The sequence below is a fragment of the Heptranchias perlo genome, chromosome 28, assembly GCF_035084215.1.
Source record: "Heptranchias perlo isolate sHepPer1 chromosome 28, sHepPer1.hap1, whole genome shotgun sequence".
NCBI lineage: Eukaryota > Metazoa > Chordata > Chondrichthyes > Hexanchiformes > Hexanchidae > Heptranchias > Heptranchias perlo.
The window spans coordinates 29,060,860-29,082,139 of record NC_090352.1 but is presented as its reverse complement, the minus strand read 5'-3'; the positions used below and the strand labels follow the sequence as shown (position 1 = coordinate 29,082,139).

Below are 21,280 nucleotides of genomic sequence, written 5' to 3'. Positions count from 1 at the left end.
TGAACTAGTAGGGTTTTTATGACAATCTGGCAGCTTTCATGGTCATTTTTTCTGGTCCCACAAATTTCCAGGGTTATTGAATTCAATTGGCCATGGGGGAGATCTGAACTCATAACCTCCATGTAGCTAGTCCACCACTATAGCCACTAGGGAATTATTTCACAGGGAATCATGGGAAATTTTCCTGCATATGTCAACAAAAGCTTATTCGCTTCTCTTTTTCTGCATCATGTTCATTGATGTTTTCTGCACTGTGTCGAGGCTCCATGTACAATTGCCTATAACACACGGCAGTGTTGTTCAACATGTATTTTACTCACCGTGACCTGCACATACTTATTCCCAATTTTATTTAAAGAATTTGGTTCCTGCAAATCCAAATTAAGTCTGGTTCCAATTTTCTATCTTCGAAGAGATCCAACTTGCAAAATTTTTCACCATGTTGGTATTTTCACACATCCAGGGCACTACACTCTTTATCCATTTACTGTGGCAAAAATGGAAGTATTACAGGACTTTGTGAAATATACCCTTAGAAGAGAAAGCTAGTTAGCATTATGACTCCAATCCTTAGATTCTGTACTAGGGCAGTGGGGGTAGGGAGGAAACGGAAAAGTAGAGCATTACAGATGATTAAAAATACCTGGGGCCCTGTATCAGACTCAGAAAATTACAGATGCATCAGTTTCACATCTGTATCAGGTAAAATAATGGAATCAATTACTGGAAGTAAACTTGAGGACAATAATCTAGTAAACAGCAGTCAACACCTGATCATTTTCTGGACTCTTTTTGAGGAAGTGATAATCCCAAGTGCACTGTAGCTGTGTGTATTAAGACTTTCATTCACCTTCGACAAAGTTCCACAACAATGCCAAGACTGAGGCCTGATGGGGTGGTTTATCAAGGTTAAAACGTGGGAATGGATAAGAAATTGGCTGAAAGGTAGGAAATAGAGGGTACTTGTTAGGGGAGTGATATCAGTGCAGGGGGAAATGCTGAGTGAAATGTCCCAGATATCAGTGTTGGGACCCCCATTGTTTCTCATTTAATGACTTTGGTTCAGAATTTTAATTCATATTGCTCAGATTTTCAAATGACACCAAACTAGGGAGAGCAGAGTTGAATCTGAGGAAGCAGCCAAGGAACTACAAAGTGAATTAGATTAAATATTTAAGTGGGTAGAACGGTAGCAGATGAAACTTCATATGGACAAATGTAAAGTACTGTGCCTAGATAGAAAAATGGTCAACATAAGTAAGAAATAAGTGGTGTCAAAATAGCTAAGGGTCAAGTTGAAAGAGATCTAGGGACATTAGTCGACTTGACATTCAACATGTCCAACCACAGTGGAGCAGCAATCAACAATACAAATAGAACGCTGAGCTATACAGCCCAAACAATAGAATAAAAGTCAGAGAAGAAAAAAGAAAAACTTGCATTTATGTAGCGCCTTTCACATCCAAAAGCACTTTACAGCCAATGATGTACTTTTGAAGTGTAGTCACTGTTGTAATGTAGGAAGTCATGCTTAAATTCTACAGTGCTCTGATGGGACCACACTTTGTGTTCTGTGTCTGGTCCTGGCAACCAGGAGATACCAGACGTGTCAACTCTCACCAATTTTCCGTGAGCCACATGGATTTGATGTCCATCTCACTTAAACTCACTTAAATGTGCTTTAAACTCACGGAAAAGCTTTCAGGGCACGGCCGCATCAACTCTTCGATACCCATCTTGTACTGCGTAGTGCGGCAGCCTGCATCACCATGTTAGCACTTCACAATAACCTGCCATGATTGAGAGGTGCTGAGCCTTTGAGATGACTGACAAGCAGTCAGACAGTCATAAAGTAAAGTTTGATTAATTTACGTCTCTCTTTTGAGAACCAGATGACCATGAGGGGCAATTATTAAAATCTCACAGGCAGTCCGAAGTTGGGTTGAGAGGAAATTTGTTGGTCACGTGACATTGTTGGACTAAGTGAAGGGTTTAGTGTTGGGGATTCAGGTAGTGGAAATATTAACATTTTATAACTGACAAGAGTTTATAAGGATCTCGGAACAGTGGTGCAGGTCTGCATATATTTTGAGTAATGCCTTGGAAAGAACTTGTCTGGTGTTTGGTAAATGTGTGAAGTTCCGATTTACCAAGAGTTAATCACTCGACGATGTCATGAATATATTGGAAAAAAGTTTCCTGTAATTCTTAAAATTATGATGCTATTGCTGGAATGTTGCCTTTGTGAGCAAAATTTACTATCCCATTTATAGACCTTTCAAATTTTACCCACACTCACTCATTTTTCTTTAAAAATGTAACCTATTCTGCAGTATGACACTTACCAATAAACATAACTTCATATTTTTACATGTATTTCCAATCTGCCTCACTCTTTGCGATCTTTAAACTGACACGCAATAGTTTCTAAATGCTAGCATGTCCAAAAAAAACACCATTATCTTGCAAGGAATGCCATTCTTTTGCCTTCAAAAATGCTTAAAATTCAAGAGCGGCCCTGGATCTTCACAGAGGCTGTAACCCTGGATATCATCGGGGCCCTCAGGTGGACCCCTAAACCCCGGCAAATTTTGGAGAGGCTACTTAAAGGTTGACATCTCTGAGACAGTCAAGTCTGGAAGACTGATTCCAAGCATCGGAGGACTGAGTTATGAAAAAAGACTGGAGAAACTTTGGTTTTTCATCCTCAGAGGTATTTCAGATTGTAAATGGTATAGAAAGGGTGAACACTACTTCAAATTAAACTGTGACAGTAGAACAAGGTGGCATAGGTTCAAACTAGCAAAAGGCAAATTAGGGCTGATACAAGTAAATTCTTCTTCACATGAAGATTGATCAACATGTGGATTGGACGTGTTACAGCTCAATACACACCAAGTTCCAGACTGGGTGTCGGATGAACAGTTAGATATCCCGAGACCAGGAACAACTTTGCTCTGCAGAATAAGACAGTCCGAACCAACAAAGGGAAAAGAGAGGATTTAAATTTGTATTATACGGGAGTGGATAGGTTAGCGTGCGCGGGAAAGACTTTGGGTATACCGGAGGGAGTGGGAGTACAGTTTTCATGCAACAAAGTTCTAGAGGTGACATTGTCGGTAATCCCAGAGGGAAAAGTCATCCGTCAATTTGTGGGTCCATTTATTGAGCGACCATCGGGGAGCGACGGTCGAGGTAAAATTATGGTCCACTGGGACCACACCTATGTGAATATTGACTGGGGTAGCGACTCATACCAGAGATATATTGATTGGGGTGGATATAGCAGGAGTTTTAGAAAGATCGGCTGGATCATCATCAATTGTACAAAGGAAGACACAACACAGGAAAGGGATAGAGCAAAAAGGGCGTTAAGGGTTGCAGACGGGAGTTTCTGTCGGGGGCCAGGACCCTTCATAATTTTCAGGACCCCGAGGAGGCTTACCACACCACCCCCTCCAGTGATTAAAACCACACCGGAACCTAGATGTAGCGAATCTCAATACAAAACGGACGGTGTAGGTCTGGTGCTGGAAGAAACAGGAGAATCTGTCACTTTGATACTGGGATATCAACATATGCAGGTGGTTTTCGATTTGACTGAAATAGCTGCTCCAGAATGGTGTTCATACACCACAAAACACTTATTTATTCACCTCCTTAGGAGACAGTTAAGCAGGAACAAGTTTAGGCCAGTAAAAAACAGGAAAAAGAGAGGGCTATTAGAACTAGCGGGGGCAGGTTATGCATCAGGAGTGGCAACAGTCAACACGTTGGACATAGCAGAATTGGAAAATCAGATACAATCCCTCCAGCAGAAAATACAGGTTATTACTGAAGAGGGTTATCGGGATCAAATACGAACCAGCCAAATAGGTCAGGATGCATCACGAGTGACCCTAGACACAGTAAAATTGCTGAAACCTTTACAGGATACAATGAATTTGATCATTGACCGTACGGCTAATACTTCAGAGGAGGCCCATAAGGCCAAGACGTGTGCCATATATACTAGCTGGGTATTGACTATGATTAGTACTAATTTGTTACAGCTCAATACATGATGTGGAGATGCCGGTGATGGACTGGGGTGGACAAATGTAAGGAATCTTACAACACCAGGTTATAGTCCAACAATTTTATTTTAAAATCACAAGCTTTCGGAGATTATCTCCTTCGTCAGGTGAGTAGTGAATGAGAGGTTCTCAAATCGCCGATTTGAGAACCTCTCATTCACTACTCACCTGACGAAGGAGATAATCTCCGAAAGCTTGTGATTTTAAGATAAAATTGTTGGACTATAACCTGGTGTTGTAAGATTCCTTACAACAGCTCAATACACACCAAGTTCCAGACTTTCTCTAACTGTTCATCCGACACCCAGTCTGGAACTTGGTGTGTATTGAGCTGTAACAAATTAGTACCAATCATAGTCAATACCCAGCACCTGGTGTAAACTGCATGCCAATATCTAACCAGACGTATACGCTATATGTATGTGATCTAATGGCATGAATAAAGTGAATTGAGAGTTAAGAGAGAATTGACTCTTCTCCTCTTTGTACTAAGCCAGTAACCGTAACCGGTGACCTCCGGTCAACAGATGTCTGAGTAGGGTAGTGGAGATTAAAACCCTGGATTCATTTTAAAAAACAGCCCATGGTGGAGGGAATGTGGATTTTTTGGAACATAGGAAGGCCATTCAGCCCGTTCCGCCACTCCCTTAGATCAGGGCTGATAAAGTATCTAAACTCCATTTACCCACCTTTTCTCCATACCTCGATACCCTTACGTAACAAAAATATAGAAATGTAGATAAGCAAAGATGGACTGAATGGCCTTAAATTTTCTAAATCTATCTTGCCATCAATCATCTCCACTTAACCACTTGCAAGAAGATATTTTTAGAAGACTGTAGATGGAAACAGTTCTTTAAAAAAATTGAACTCCAAGAACTTGCAGGGATGTGAGTGGTGACTATCTGGGGGAAGAATTGCACTATCACTGTGTAAAGCAACATTGGACTGAGGGCCCTTACAAGGGACCAGTGGTATGATCCAGAGTGGCATTTTATTGTCCTTTGAGTTTATGGTATTAAACGCTGAAGAATTCTCTTGGATTTACCAGCAACTGCAGTTTATATATATTTTTAAAATTTCTAGCCATTGTGTAATTGTTGTTTTCAGAATTAGAATTCTGACTTTTTTGGTCATTTGCCTCATTCAGATATCTTCTTTTAGCAAAACTGGATAAAGCTTATGCCTAATTCTAAAGAAAAGCAAATGTGGATTCTCATTGCTGGTACTCAGATTGTTCCTTTATATGGTGATTTTTTGTTAAAACAATTTAATGTAATGTAAGGCATTTGGTTCATTTCATCAACACTGATGACCCAGTGACACCCTGGCTGACAGTGAGCTTTCCAACATTATTAACTATTGATATAAAGTAACTGGAAAAACAATGTTTGATTCAAATCTCGTCTCCCATTTCTGAAGCCGAGTCGGCAGAGGAGCTTTAAAGAGATCGGGGGCAGGACAATTGAGGGTGGGGTTGGGTTAGCGGAAAGTCTCACAGCAGTCAGGAAGATTTTTGTGGGGTTGCGGGAAGAACATTTATGGTCCTCCTGCCCCCCAACAATCCACCACTCTCCTGAATCCTGGTCTTTTTTTGAGCAGCCTCCAGCGATCCCTTTAAGGGGTGCTGGTTTGACTGCTTACTGCACATTGTGGGCGGGTGGGACTAGCAGGTACTGCATGGTTTAACTTTAAATTTGCATTAGGGTCTTATGTACGTCATCATACCCCGATTTGTATACAGTAATGAGGCTCCTGCCTGTTAGCAGCGGGAGCCCTGGCTGCCTATTTCCTGGGCAGCTCCATGATCGCAGCAGGCGTGAAGGGGGTGGGAAATCTGCGGTGAGTTTACAACTACACAACATACTGTGCTTCCAAACTTAGTGTCATCTGCAAACTTGCATATACAACTCTCTATTCTTTCATCCAAGTCATTGATATAGAAGACAAGGGCCCAGTACAGATCCCTGGGAAATATCACTTGTTACAACCGCCAATCAGAGAATGTTCCTTTTATTCCTATTTTCTGACTCTTACATCTCAACCAATTACCACCCCACGTCAAAAGGCTACCTCCAATTCCATGCACTTTTATTTTTGCTAATAATCTTATGCAGAATCTTATCAAATGCCTTCTGGAAGTCCGTGTAGATAACATCCATAGACACTTCCCTATACAGCTGTTAGTGACCGCCTCAAAAAAATCAACTAGATTAGTCAGACATGACCTACCCTTCACAAATCCATGCTAACTCTCTCTGATCACGTCATACTTGTCCAAATGCTCAGTCACTCTATCTTTGATGATAGATTCCAGTAACTTCACCAAAACTGATGTTAAACTGATGGCTCTGTAGTTATCTGGTTTCCCACTTCCTCCCTTCTTAAATAATGGAGTGACATTTGCAATTTACCAATCCAAAGGCACAATTCCTGAATCTAGAGCGCTTTGGAAAATTACGATTAATGCATCTGCAATTTCCTCACCTATCTCTTTAATACTCTGGGGTGGAAACCATCAGGTCCTGGAGATTTGTCTGTTTTAAGTCCCATTAATTTCTCCGTTAGCATTTTTTAAAACTTATATTAAATACACTATGTTCCTCCCCTTGACTTATTTTTAGGTTCTCTTGTACCGCTGGTATTTTATGCTCTTCCTTCACTGTGCAAACAGATAGAAAATACTCAGTTAACAAGTCTGGCATTTCCTTATTGTCTATTAATTCTCTGCAAATGCTGACATACTGCTGGGGATGCTCTGCAAATACTGACACGCTGCTCGGTACCCTCTGCAAAGGCTGACACATTCCTAGGGTCGCCTTGCAAATACTGACACACTCCTGAGGATCCCCTTGCAAATATTGAGACACTCCTAGGGACCCCCTGAAAATACCAACCCACTTTTGGGACCCCGGTGTTAATTTCTAACTGTCAGTTACCCAAAAGAAAACAGTGCAATCAGTTGTAGAAAACATTTTTTTTACTAGTAAACAGCAACAGAAATCATATGCTATTAATAAAAAGAACAGTAATACTGAAATCTGATGACAGCCCGACAGACATCTGCTTACCTCACAGACCCCGCTCTACCTCGCAGAGTACAGGGCTGAACCTACATGAAAACAGTAATATATTGATATCATCAAGGTAACCTCAAGGAAAGTACCTTTCAGCCAATCAGGATTCAATTTTAAGATAGGGTTTGCCATATTGCACTGGGGAAGTTAACCTTCTCAAACCATTGTGTGGAGCTCGTGTGTTAATGAAACCACCAGAGAAAGTGTTTAGTCCTGTTTTACCCTTAAAATGAAAAAAAACATAAATTAAGATCATAAGAAAATCTCCATTCGTGGTAAAAAAATAAAAGTAGAATAATTTGGATGGAACACTCTCGATAGGGAACTCTGCTCTTATTAAAAAAAAGGCATCTTACAGGGTTATGGATGCCAACAGCACGTCGTCAAGTGACTCAGGTTTTAAACTCGACTTGTGCTGACAACCAAAGTGTTGAAAACGCGCTGCGATGAGACTCCCTCCCCTCCTGTACACTAATCCCCGTTTCTGGTCGGCTACCCTTCTGCCTGTAAATGGAAGTACACAGAGCATGTGGATGATCATTTTTAACCAACGTACCACAACAAAGCCCACGGTCCCGTGATTGCTGAATGTACAAGAGAGACGCTGAGGTTGGTCCATCTCCAAGATTTGGTTTTGTTCTCCTCGACTTGTTTCGGGGGGAGCGAGAAACTCCGCGCTCGCAGGAAGACTCGCAGCGTTTTGAAACTCAACGCAAAGAAAAAGATAGACAGGACGGGGTGACTCTGGGCGATCATGGCTGGGGCTGGGGCTGGGGCTGCGGCGCAACGGTAGGCAGCACTTTCAATTTGGTGGAAGCGGTGGCGGTGGAAACGCCTCTCTCCATGCGCCAAGACTGATTGTAGTCTCTCTTGATCCCTTGGTGGAGAAGGACCAACCCACAGATGGTATTTGCTACGGCGATTTCGAAACGTATTCAATTGGCGAGGGTGAAAGAGACCACATGTATTACATACAGCACTACAAAACGGAACACTTTTAGCCAAGTTGGACTGAAGGTTTTTTTTAGGTGGAATATTGTTGGTTGTTCCGATGTTTATAGACTATTTTATTGTAACCTATCCCAGCACAGAGGATGGTGGGGTTTTTTTTTTGCAGTGAATTGAAGACAGATTTAAATATCACGTTTTGTAAATGTCACAAAACTTGCATCCTCCTAACTTGAGCGAATAACACAAAGGGAAGCTCATTTTAACACATGGAAAAATATTCGATTTTAAATTTGAAGTAGCGCTGTTTTGAAACCAAATAAGTGAGTCTCACTCCAGATGAGTGAAATCCGACATATCCGGCGACAGGGGCGTGTTACAAGACAGCAATGTATCGAGGGAACAGAAAGCAAAAAGTACAGATGCTGGAAATCTGAACTTAAAGCAGAAAATGCTGGAAAGATCCAGCAGCTGTGGAGAGAGGGAGGTAGAGTTAACCGATCAGGTTGATAAGTTTTCGGCGGAACCCTGTATCAATAACATAGAGGGATTCATTTGATGTCATTAAAGACAAGAGTGAATGTTGTGTTTTATATTCTATAGCCCGGAAATTGCAAGACTCTGCTGCCAACGTGGAGCTCACTCCACGGGATCACAGATCAGACAGTCGTGGAGGTCAGCATTCCCAATTCATGGTGCTTCTGATTTTCCAGTCATTAAAGTCAAGAGCTGGAAAATTGGGAGTGCCTTGTATTGGGAGTGCGGTGCATCGGCAGTACCATGTATTGGGAAAGCGGTCATTGGTGCTGGATGCTCTGATTGGTACTCCATTGAATGAGACTTCGTGCTGGGAACAGAGCCTCACAATTTCACCATAGAAAATTAGAAAACAGGAGCAGGAGTAGGCCATTCGGCCCTTCGAGCCTGCTTCGCCATTCAGTATGATCATGGCTGATCCTTTATCTCAATACCGTATTCCCGCTCTCTCCCCATACCCCTTGATGCCTTTTGTGTCTAGAAATCTATCTCGCTCCTTCTTAAATATATTCAGTGACTTGGCCTCCACAGCTTTCTGTGGTAGATAATTCCACAGGTTCACCACCCTCTGAGTGAAGAAATTTCTCCTCATTTCAGTCCTAAATGTCCAACCCTGTATCCTGAGACTGTGACCCCCCCCCCCCCCAGCCAGGGGAAACATCTTCCCTGCATCCAGTCTGTCTAGCCCTGTCAGAATTTTATATGTTTCAATAAGATCCCCTCTCATTCTTCTAAACTGGAGTGAATACAGACCGAGTTGACCCAATCTTTCCTCATACGACGGTCCTGTTATCCCAGGAATCAGTCTGGTGAACCTTTGCTGCACTCCCTCTATGGCAAGTATATCCTTTCTTAGGTAAGGAGACCAAAACTGCAAACAATACTCCAGGTGTGGTCTCACCAAGGCCCTGTATAACTGCAGTAAGACATCCTTGATCCTATACTCAAATCCTCTTGCAATGAAGGCCAACATACCATTTGCCTTCCTAACTGCTTGCTGCACCTGCATGTTTGTTTTCAGTGACTGGTGTACAAGGACACCCAGGTCCCTTTGTACATCAATATTTCCCAATCTATCACCATTTAAATAACACTCTGCCTTTCTGTTTTTCCTTCCGAAGTGGATAACTTTACATTTATCCACATTATACTGCATCTGCCATGTATTTGCCCACTCACTCAACATGTTTAAATTGCCTTGAAGCCTCTTTGCATCTTCCTCACAACTCACAATCCCATCTAGTTTTGTGCCCTCAGCAAACTTGGAAATATTACATTTGGTTCCCTCATCCAAATCATTGATATATATTGTGAATAGCTGGGGCCCAAGCACAGATCCCTGCGGTACCCCACTAGTCACTGTCTTCCACCCAGAAAAAGATCCATTTATTTCTACTCTCTGTTTCCTGTCTGTTAACCAATTTTCAATCCATGCCAGTATATTACCACCAATCCCAATTTAGGCGGAAATCACAGGAACACTTCTATTCCTTTTAGGCAGCATCAGATGTCATGGCCATAGGTGCTGGACAATTTGATCCCTTGATAGAATCGTGCTTTGAACCGAGGTACAGCTTGTAAACTTAAAATGCACTAATATTGGTTCTCACTGCATGTTTCAGGCAACTGACATTCTCAATATAGATTATAAATAGAATATTAGTGAATAAAATATTTTCCCATTGATAAATATATAAATACTGTTTTTTCAACTGATCGCGCTCTTTACTTCCCACCGTCACCTGGAAGAAGTTCTCTTTCAGCTAAGAAAGTCTCAGGATTACTTTCTGGGCAAATGATGTTTGGAGGTAACACAGATCAACAAATGCAGAGTTGGTGCCCACTTGTTTTTTTTCTTCTCCCAGGCCACTTGTCAATTTTCCTGTCTACTCACCTCAGCTATTCACATGTTCGCTGTGTCTTGTCTTTAATTTCTCTCATTACGCCTCCTATTGTTTCATGTTAATGTAACTTCAGCCATTTAACCATCTCTTTTCCATTTCAGCATTTTACAGACCAGTCAGCTCCTGTGTGTGTGTTCTCCCTCCTTTCCCTTTATTCTGTTGCTTTTTAAATACTGTTCATTTGTATTTCTTCCAGTTCTGATGAAGGATCTACATCTGAAATGTTAACTTGTTTGTTCCGTCTGGCTAAAAGGGTTAAATTATGCAGACAGGTTGCATAGACTAAGCTTGTATTCCCTTGAGTATAGAAGATTATGTTGTGATCCAATTGAGGTGTTTAAGATGATTAAAGGAATTGATAGGGTAGATAGAGATAAACTATTTCCTCTGGTGGGAAAGTCCAGAACAAGGGGGCATAACCTTAAAATTAGAGCTAGGCCATTCAGGAGTGATGTCAGGAAGTACTTCTTCACAAAAAAGGTAGTAGAAATCTGGAACTCTCTCCCCCAGAAAGCTGTTGAGGCTAGGTCGATTGAAAATGTCAGAACTGAGATTAATAGATTTTTGTTAGGCAAGGGTATTAAGAGATACGGAACCAAGGTGAATAGATGGAGTTAAGATACAGATCAGCCATGATCTAATTGAATGGCAGAACAGGCTCGAGGGAATGAATGGCCTAGATCTTGAATCTTGGAGGTTTCATCACATGACCTCCTGTTTCCAATTACCCCACCCGGTCAAACAGCCATTTTTCCCATCTCCAATATTTTTATAACTAATAAACTAAAGTGTTCAATTTTTTTAATACACTTTTTTCTTAATGCCCCAATTATTTTCCACATGGGTTGCTCGCATCAGTGTCCATTCTTGGAGACTCCAGGACAATCCAGGAAGGTTGGCAATCCTAGTTGTTAACTTTTCAAAAATTCCACTGGAACAAGTGCATTTACTCAGGACCTTCTTACTCATCAAATATGTCTGCACATTGATAATGTAGGGTGGGGAGGCAGGACAGAAAATCATCTCCAATATCTGTATGTGCATCTTAAAGGTGTTTTACTGGCTCCCCTGAAAACTCAGTCAGTAAAAGCAGTCAGTAGTGAGGGTTCCAGAAGAATCCTAGTCTGTACTGAATTAATTGTTCATGGTGCTAGAATTGGCCTCAGTGCATCTGGGCTAGAGAGCATAAAATCAACCAGCGTCCCCACTCCTTGTAGCTGTCCAGGTATCTCCTGCTGGAGACTGCATGTGTGTTGACGTGAAGTGAGGACAAGATCCAGCTTGGCTGTGATAATCTCTACAGTTGTTTCTTGAACGGAGGCCCAACCAATCCCCATCCACCACCACCCACCTCCACCTGGCTGAACTTGTTCTTCTGTTGAACAACTTATTCCTTTGACTCCACTCACTTCCTTCAATTAAAAGGTGTTGCTATGGGAACCCGTATGGGTCCCAGCTGTGCCTGTCTTTTTGTAGGATATGTGGAACATTCCTTGTTCCAGTCCTACCCGGGTCCACCGCCCCCCCCCCCAACCTCTTTTTCCAGTTGTCTTTCGATTTGTCATTTAATCACTCTTGCCCTCTACCCTATCACAGATCTTCCCTTTTGTTCTTTCCTCCCCTCTCCTCCCTCCCCCCTTTCCCTGGCTCTTTAACATCTTCCAGTTCTGACGAAAGGTCTTCGACCTGAAACATTAACTCTGTTTCTTCTCCACAGATGCTGCCTGAGTTGCTGAATATTTCCAGCATTTTCTGTTTTTATCTATAGTTGAATAACTTGTCTAAGCTCACTGTCTAAGCTCGCATGAAGAATGGCCACTTGGGTGAGGTACCAGAGGGTACCTATTGCCTGTGCAACTGTACCTCAACAGGAGTTGAAGTCTCCAAAGAGGAGGAAGGAAAAAGGAGTGCAAATTGGAAAAAAGTTGCTTAATTAGTTAAAGGAAGAAATATGCAGAATACAAATATGTAGTAATACTGGGATCTAGTTCAGTGTGTGTAAATAGAAATTGGTGGAACCATAGGATTTGACATTGACGTTCAAAAGCTGATAAAGAAATCTGAGGTTAGAATTGCCACTTGTTTCCGCTAGTTTTGTGCCCAGATTCCAGCATAAGTGGCCAAACCAGCACAAAAGATCGGGGAATTTTAAACGTGAGTTACACCCAAAACCGTTTTCTTTCGGGTTTTCCGCAATCTTTTATGCTGGTTTAAGATTCAATTTGCCCGAATCAGGCCCCGCCCCCAAAACTGGCCACGCCCCCAGGCTGACATTGTGAGTTTCCGCCGATTGTGCTAATTAAGGAAAGCTTTCCAAATTGTGCTCATTTTCTAAGGCGCACAGGCACTAGTAGGCACGTTTTTAAAGTTTTTACATATCAAAAAATATTTAATTTACTAAGAAACTGACCAGTGTATACCAATGAAACTAGTAAATGGTTCAGTATAGTTTTTTAAAGTCATTTTCAGTGATTTTAAAACAAGTTACTCACAGGTGGAGGACTGGACACTTATTAAAAATGCTTATTTTTTGTAATAAACACATTTTTAGCTGTATTAATAAAAGGTTACCACTTTAAATACATCATAGAATCATAGAATCATAGAAGTTACAACATGGAAACAGGCCCTTCGGCCCAACATGTCCATGTCGCCCAGTTTATACCACTAAGCTAGTCCCAATTGCCTGCACTTGGCCCATATCCCTCTATACCCATCTTACCCATGTAACTGTCCAAATGCTTTTTAAAAGACAAAATTGTACCCGCCTCTACTACTGCCTCTGGCAGCTCGTTCCAGACACTCACCACCCTTTGAGTGAAAAAATTGCCCCTCTGGACCCTTTTGTATCTCTCCCCTCTCACCTTAAATCTATGCCCCCTCGTTATAGACTCCCCTACCTTTGGGAAAAGATTTTGACTATCGACCTTATCTATGCCCCTCATTATTTTATGGACTTCTATAAGATCACCCCTTAACCTCCTACTCTCCAGGGAAAAAAGTCCCAGTCTGTCTAACCTCTCCCTGTAAGTCAAACCATCAAGTCCCAGTAGCATCCTAGTAAATCTTTTCTGCACTCTTTCTAGTTTAATAATATCCTTTCTATAATAGGGTGACCAGAATTGTACACAGTACTCCAAGTGTGGCCTCACCAATGCCCTGTACAACTTCAACAAGACATCCCAACTCCTGCATTCAATGTTCTGACCAATGAAACCAAGCATGCCGAATGCCTTCTTCACCACCCTATCCACCTGTGACTCCACTTTCAAGGAGCTATGAATCTGTACTCCTAGATCTCTTTGTTCTATAACTCTCCCCAACGCCCTACCATTAACGGAGTAGGTCCTGGCCCAATTCGATCTACCAAAATGCATCACCTCACATTTATCTAAATTAAACTCCATCTGCCATTCATCGGCCCACTGGCCCAATTTATCAAGATCCCGTTGCAATCCTAGATAACCTTCTTCACTGTCCACAATGCCACCAATCTTGGTGTCATCTGCAAACTTACTAACCATGCCTCCTAAATTCTCATCCAAATCATTAATATAAATAACAAATAACAGCGGACCCAGCACCGATCCCTGTGGCACACCGCTGGACACAGGCATCCAGTTTGAAAAACAACCCTCTACAACCACCCTCTGTCTTCTGTCGTCAAGCCAATTTTGTATCCAATTGATTACCTCACCTTGGATCCCATGAGATTTAACCTTATGTAACAACCTACCATGCGGTACCTTGTCAAATGCTTTGCTGAAGTCCATGTAGACCACGTCTACTGCACAGCCCTCATCTATCTTCTTGGTTACCCCTTCAAAAAACTCAATCAAATTCGTGAGACATGATTTTCCTCTGACAAAACCATGCTGACTGTTCCTAATTAGTCCCTGCCTCTCCAAATGCCTGTAGATCCTGTCCCTCAGAATACCCTCTAACAACTTACCCACTACAGATGTCAGGCTCACTGGTCTGTAGTTCCCAGGCTTTTCCCTGCCGCCCTTCTTAAACAAAGGCACAACATTTGCTACCCTCCAATCTTCAGGCACCTCACCTGTAGCTGTCGATGATTCAAATATCTCTGCTAGGGGACCCGCAATTTCCTCCCTAACCTCCCATAACGTCCTGGGATACATTTCATCAGGTCCCGGAGATTTATCTACCTTGATGCGCGTTAAGACTTCCAGCACCTCCCTCTCTGTAATATGTACACTCCTCAAGACATCACTATTTATTTCCCCAAGTTCCCTAACATCCATGCCTTTCTCAACCGTAAATACCGATGTAAAATATTCATTCAGGATCTCACCCATCTCTTGTGGTTCCGCACATAGATGACCTTGTTGATCCTTAAGAGGCCCTACTCTCTCCCTAGTTACCTTTTTGCCCTTTATGTATTTGTAGAAGCTCTTTGGATTCACCTTTGCCTGATCTGCCAAAGCAATCTCATATCCCCTTTATGCCCTCCTGATTTCTCTCTTAACTCTACTCCGGCAATCTCTATACTCTTCCAGGGATCCACTTGATCCCAGCTGCCTATGCATGTCATATGCCTCCTTCTTTTTGACTAGTGCCTCAATCTCCCGAGTCATCCAAGGTTCCCTACTTCTACCAGCCTTGCCCTTCACTTTATAAGGAATGTGCTTACCCTGAACCCTGGTTAACACACTTTTGAAAGCCTCCCACTTACCAGACGTCCCTTTGCCTGCCAACAGACTCTCCCAATCAACTTCTGAAAGTTCCTGTCTAATACCATCAAAATTGGTCTTTCCCCAATTTAGAATTTTAACTTTTGGGCCAGACCTATCCTTCTCCATAGCTATCTTAAAACTAATGGAATTATGATCACTGGTCCCAAAGTGATCCCTCACTAACACTTCTGTCACCTGCCCTTCCTTATTTCCCAAGAGGAGGTCAAGTTTTGCCCCCTCTCTAGTCGGGCCATCCACATACTGAATGAGAAATTCCTCCTGAATACACTCAACAAATTTCTCTCCATCCAAGCCCCTAATGCTATGGCTGTCCCAGTCAATGTTGGGAAAGTTAAAGTCCCCTACTATTACCACCCTATTTTTCTTGCAGCTGTCTGTAATCTCCTTACATATTTGCTCCTCAATTTCCCGTTGACTATCTGGGGGTCTGTAGTACAATCCTATCAAAGTGATCTCTCCCTTCTTATTTTTCAGTTCTACCCATATAGACTCAGTGGGCGAACCCTCGGATATATCCCCTCTCACTACTGCCGTGATGTTCAATGAATATTTTTTAATGGAAAAAAAAATTACGTTCTATTACGCTGCCTGATTGTGCTGGTTCATGGAAGATTTTACGTTGTGACTATGCAAATACATTTTAGCGGAAACTTGAACTGCAACCTAACCAGGGCAATTTCGGGCACGTTTTGGGCGCAATTTCCTGATTGTGCCCAAAGCGGAAACTCTACCCCCTGATTTTTAGAAGAATTAATAAGGTACAACATGTCTTCCTTGTGGCCTGAAACCCAACCATGTGTTAAATGAAGAAATGTTTACATTTGATACCCCCTGTAAGGTTATACTTCAAATTGTATTTGACGGAAAGGCTTTGTTGTAAGGTATGCACGAGGAATAGTTGTACGTTAACTTGTGTCCTTTTGTCTCCTAAATGGATTCTCTTTAGATCAACTCTGAGAAGATTAAATCTGTTTTAAGATCTACTTCTTTCAATTAACAAAGCTATTCCCATCATTACAGTGTGATTTATAATCAGCATTTTTAGACCATCATTTCAATCCATTTACATGGGCTGACCTCCTCATTGAGCAGAACGTCATAGTCCAGTATGGTCCTTTACCCCATTTTGGTTCTTTTCCCATAATATTCTTTCCTCCTCTCCTGGGGTGCTGATTTTAAGTGGGATATGGTTCCATAGACAGTTATACTCTTCCAGTACTCACCCAAATGACCATTCTTCATTTGGGAACCTGGACAGTGAGTGTTGGCAGACTAATTGACAGGTGAAGACGCCACAACTTAGCCCAATCCTATCCATACCCCGTATCCATTCTCCAGGAGGTGCAAGAGCCCTGTATGAACATAAGAACATAAGTTTGATTTCTCTCTCTGCCCCAACCCAAACCAGAACCAGTGAGGTCAATTGTAATACCCCCCGGGGATTAGATTTGGGACCTTTTGGTCTGTATAGCTCAGTACTACATTGTGGCTCAGTGAATTTATCTTCTTAGCCATGGAGGTTTGGGTGCTTTTATTTAGTGTTTAAATGTACATTGACTTTGGATGATAATATGGCTGAATCTGACATACATTTTAAAAACATATCTTTGCAAACTGCCAAGTTTTAAATTAGCCCACACACAACTCAAATCTTGATGTGTGATTTGACCCAACTAAGAGTCCTCAGCTGTGAGTGTGCGTGCCTGCTCATATCTGAATGGTTACTAATGCTTGTAGCCACCACACCCTCCTGCACAGCTGTAATCTATCTACCTTTGCAGGGGCCAGCTTATCCCGCGAGTGGCTGAAACCTTACAGGCCAAGAGAGTCGCAGGTTCGATTCCTGGTAAGAGCTGAGTTCGTTGATCTTAGCTGGTGTGGCGATGGGGCTGCTACAATTTCGCTCAACACCCTGCGTTAGGGAGGGGAAAATCACCCAGGGCCAGTGACCCCAGTTGGAAGTACATGCACATAGACTTTGGATAAAGATAGGGTTCTGGTTGCTTGTGACATGTTCTATGTTGAACAGCCTGCCAACACTCACTATAAAGACTCATACATAAGGTATAGCCACTGACATTTGATTCATCCAATCTGATATCGAAATAACACTAAATGAGGCAAAAAATTTTTTTAAATGCTGGAACTCCACGGTAGGCCAGTAAGAATCTGAAAGAGAAAAGTAGGCTAATGTCAAAATTGAAAGACACCCCTTCATTAGCTAATTGTTATACATATTATGCATCACTAGGCAGCAAAATTACTACTGTTCAGAATTTTAGATAGCATGGTAGGGTTAATTGCATCTTAGCGCACTGAGTGTGTTAAATGAGAGTTAATTTTTAAGTTTTTTTTAGCATACTGGCAGGTCTGTGCTACTCAACTCAGTGCACTATCTGTGAGGTCAAATGCATTACAGCTCACAACTGAGGATTCAATCAGAATGCACATGAACGAATGCTGATCAGCTTAATGAGCTGAAATCTGCAGAAATTGGCTAATTCTTCAGTTTAGTGGCTGCACCTTTAGTGTTTTTTTATTCTGGTTGGCTCAGGTAAAAGTATGGGAAAGCCAATGTACCCAGAAAACCCTGCATCACCTCATGTCCATAAACCTAACTTATTACCTATAAAAAAAAGGAACGTGTGAAAATTGTAAAATTATTTGTGGGAGTATCCCTGTTCATGTGGCTTAATGTCAGCTGAAAATACCTGTACAATGACGCATAGAACAAGTGAATCATTTTTCAATACCATGAGGATGAAATCCTAAGATATGCATCAGCGGGAGGTATGAAAACTTTACCGCATCATACACAAAACATGCGATACTCAAAAGGAAAAAGAACTGCAAATTAGGAAAAATAGGAGAAACAACTGGAAACATACACACAGCAGGTCCATCAGCATCTGAACAGAGAAAATATAGAATAATATTTTGGGTAGATCTATCCTTGGCTCCCTCCTATTTCTCATCTATATGCTGTCCCTCGGCGACATCATCCAAAAACACAATGTCAGCTTCCATATGTACGCTGACGACACCCAGCTCTACCTCAGCACCGCCTCCCTCGACCCCTCCACTGCCTCTGATTTCTCAGGGTGCTTGTCCGACATCCAGTATTGGATGAGCAGCAAATTCCTCCAATGAAATATTGGGAAGACCGAACAAACGGCATTGCGCCTTTAGCCTCACTGTTATTTTTAAGAATTTACTGGATTTGCACATTAATTGCCCATTAAACTTACCACAGAGAGTTAAGTCTGGTAATTAAGAGCGTAAGTACCTCTCTGGCCCAGAAAGGGAACAGTGTAAATGGTTTGATATCATTCCTGCATAGAGTCCATTGTTAGAGATTTTAAAAATGTCAAATTTTAAATTTTAAAATCTTTTTCTTACTTTTCCTTTCTGTCTTTTTTATCTCTCTTGATCCAATCTTTCTTTCCATCTCTTTATTTCTCTTTCTGTACCTGATTTGACTCGAATTAACCCACTCTAATTCACCCTCCTTGTCCGTCGTTTCCCTGTTTCTTTCTCAATCTCTAAATTTCATTGGTTATGGAGATATTCTGTTGGTCCCGCCATTCATTGAGGTCCCAGATGCCCCGTTACCCTTGCTGCACAGTTATCAGCTCACATTTCCAGCAAGTTACTGGCAAATAATTTTCAAGCTGAAGGGTGCAGTGAAAAATCTAACTAATGGCGTGCCGCGAGATGCCACACTCCAGCAAGATCCGACTCTATGGGGTCGATTTTACAATGATGGCGGGTTGGCAGCGGTGGAGTGGGGGGGGGTTGGTGAAGGTGCGTGTGGCAAACCTGCATGAACAAATCTTACCATTTCTGATGCGATCGCATGTTGATTGCTGATGATTAACGTCCTCTCCGGGTTTCGGGCACGGCAGCCAGCCTGATTGATAGGCTGGCTGCCGTCAGGAGTTGCAACACGAAGTGGGGGGAAAAGAGATAGAGTGAGACATCATCCAGCGCTGGAATGGAAGATCGGGTGGGGTGAGAGGGGAAGATCAGGGGGTGGGGGGGGGGAGGGGAAGATCGGGGGGTGAAGAGGGGAAGATCGGGGGGTGAAGAGGGGAAGATCGGGGGGGTGAAGAGGGGAAGATTGGTGGGGGAGAGGGGAAGATCGGGGGGACATCAGAGGGGTGATGAGGGGGACATCGGGAGGACATCAGAGAGGGAGACATCAGACATTGGAGCAGGGTGCAAAGGTAGGTTCATTTTGTGTTTTAACTTCCTTCTATGGTTTTTTATTTAATTTATTTAGTTTCTTTTTCTCTGATCCAGCCCTTCACACCTGGTTTCACCAAGCGTGAATCAGAAGCAGTGGGCAAGCCGCCAAGATAAGTTAAAAATCGTTACAATCACTTCATCTGTCACAGGTAAAGTGCCTTAAGTACCTCAATGAGGTACATTTGGCTCTTTAACTGTCATCCCGCCAGCTTTAATTGCCGGTGGGACTTACGGTTTCGGGTCGCCCGCGCGCACACAGGTGGATCCCTGGGAAACTCGGAAGTTGGTGGGTTGGAGCCAGCTTCTGAACCCGAACAGGATTTCCGCGATTTTCGGAGCCCCCCCCCCCTGCCCCCAACGCACCCGCAATTTCCCCCTAAAATTGAGCCCTATGTCTTACAATTGTACAGCTACACAGCAATTCTAAGGTAGTGACCACTGAACTTTTGAAGTGAGACAGCAGCAGTAGGTTTCAAAGATGAAGTAATCATCTGCTTAATGAGATAAGTTAATTGGGAACATGTCAGCGTGTGTTGATCTCAAGCGTGAGAGAACTGTAAGCACTGAGATAATTGGAAAGACAGAACATCTGTGTAAGACATTATCTTTTTAATTAAGGTCTCTTTAAGTTGGGAGGATCAAACCATGCTGAAGGGTATAGAATCAAAGACAGTTTCAATTGGTGGACCAGCAATTAAATGTGTAACAAGGAAGGAATAAGTAATAAGATAACAAAATAAGGAGTTATACGGATCTCATTATTTCAACGGAAAAGGAGTTTATTAGTGAGGAATTCAGCTTATTGACTGAGTTATTGATAAGGTATAGATTCTTATTAATTTCACCTAATATGAGCCTGCTTTTGGAACTTGTGGATGGGTCCTTGGGCAAATGCTTAACAATAATACAAATTCAAAAATACATTGTTCTATGACATACAAGCACATATTTTGTCCCACAGAAGCTAAAATATATGTTTGTCCGCATTGTATCTCTCCATTTACAAGTTTAAGACACTCACAATGGGTAACTCATTATCTCATATTGCCAATCTACACCTAAATTCTCCTGAATTAGCTGAGGGGTGCATCTATTCAGGAAGAAAGTGGGCACTTCATATCAGGCACCAACAGGAACGTGTGGACCACCTCAAAGCTAACTGCCTGTATATGACTGCAGAACATTGCATGCAACACCTGCAGCTTTCCAGGCAGATGTTTACTGAGTTGCACCACCTTGTGTGAGCCAAACTGGAGGGTTAGTCCAACAGCAGCACAGCTCGTTCAGTGACTCTTAAAGTCACCACATCCATGAAATTTTTGTTTTTCATACCTCCACAGGAGATTGACAGAAGTGAGACATTCCTTGGTACAGCGCTCCATCCAGAATGTCAGTAAGGCTCTCTTAATCCCAAGCTCCAGTTCTTGCACTTTGGCACCAAGCCTCATCAGTGGATATCCAGGCAGCTTTTTTGAAATGACCAGTTTCCCAAGACTTTAGAGCATAGTTGACTATACAGACGTGTCCATTTGGAGTCTTTCAAGCCACGTGGTGTCCTAAAGAAATAGAAAAGGATATCACTCAGTCAATGTGTAGATACTCTGCAATGTCACTGGACTATCCTCCTTGTTAATTCAGGTACCCAAGGAGTTGCGTCAGTAGAACATTCAAGCTCTGTTTCATGAAGATGGCAACTGAGATGCATTTCCACTGGGATGGGGTAAGGGTGGTTCTGGCTATCGACTTCAACCTTGTTTAATGATTCCAGTTGC

General features: G+C 42.3%; 1 protein-coding gene and 1 long non-coding RNA gene across 2 annotated transcripts in view; both read right to left on the bottom strand.

The window, feature by feature from the left end:
• tlcd1 (TLC domain containing 1) overlaps positions 1–8,114 on the bottom strand; it is a 35,603-nt gene extending 27,489 nt beyond the window's left edge. Inside the window, exon 1 of the mRNA XM_068008287.1 lies at positions 7,710–8,114. Coding sequence (XP_067864388.1) covers positions 7,710–7,909 — 200 coding nt within the window. The 5' untranslated portion in view covers positions 7,910–8,114. The remainder of the gene's footprint in view (positions 1–7,709) is intronic.
• Positions 8,115–16,092: 7,978 nt separating this feature from the next.
• On the bottom strand, positions 16,093–21,059 carry LOC137344976 (uncharacterized). Its single transcript, XR_010968519.1, has 3 exons — positions 20,841–21,059; positions 19,099–19,186; positions 16,093–17,429 (listed from the first exon to the last, which is right to left on the bottom strand). It is a non-coding gene; the product is annotated as an uncharacterized lncRNA (long non-coding RNA).
• Between the last annotated feature and the right edge of the window lie 221 nt (positions 21,060–21,280).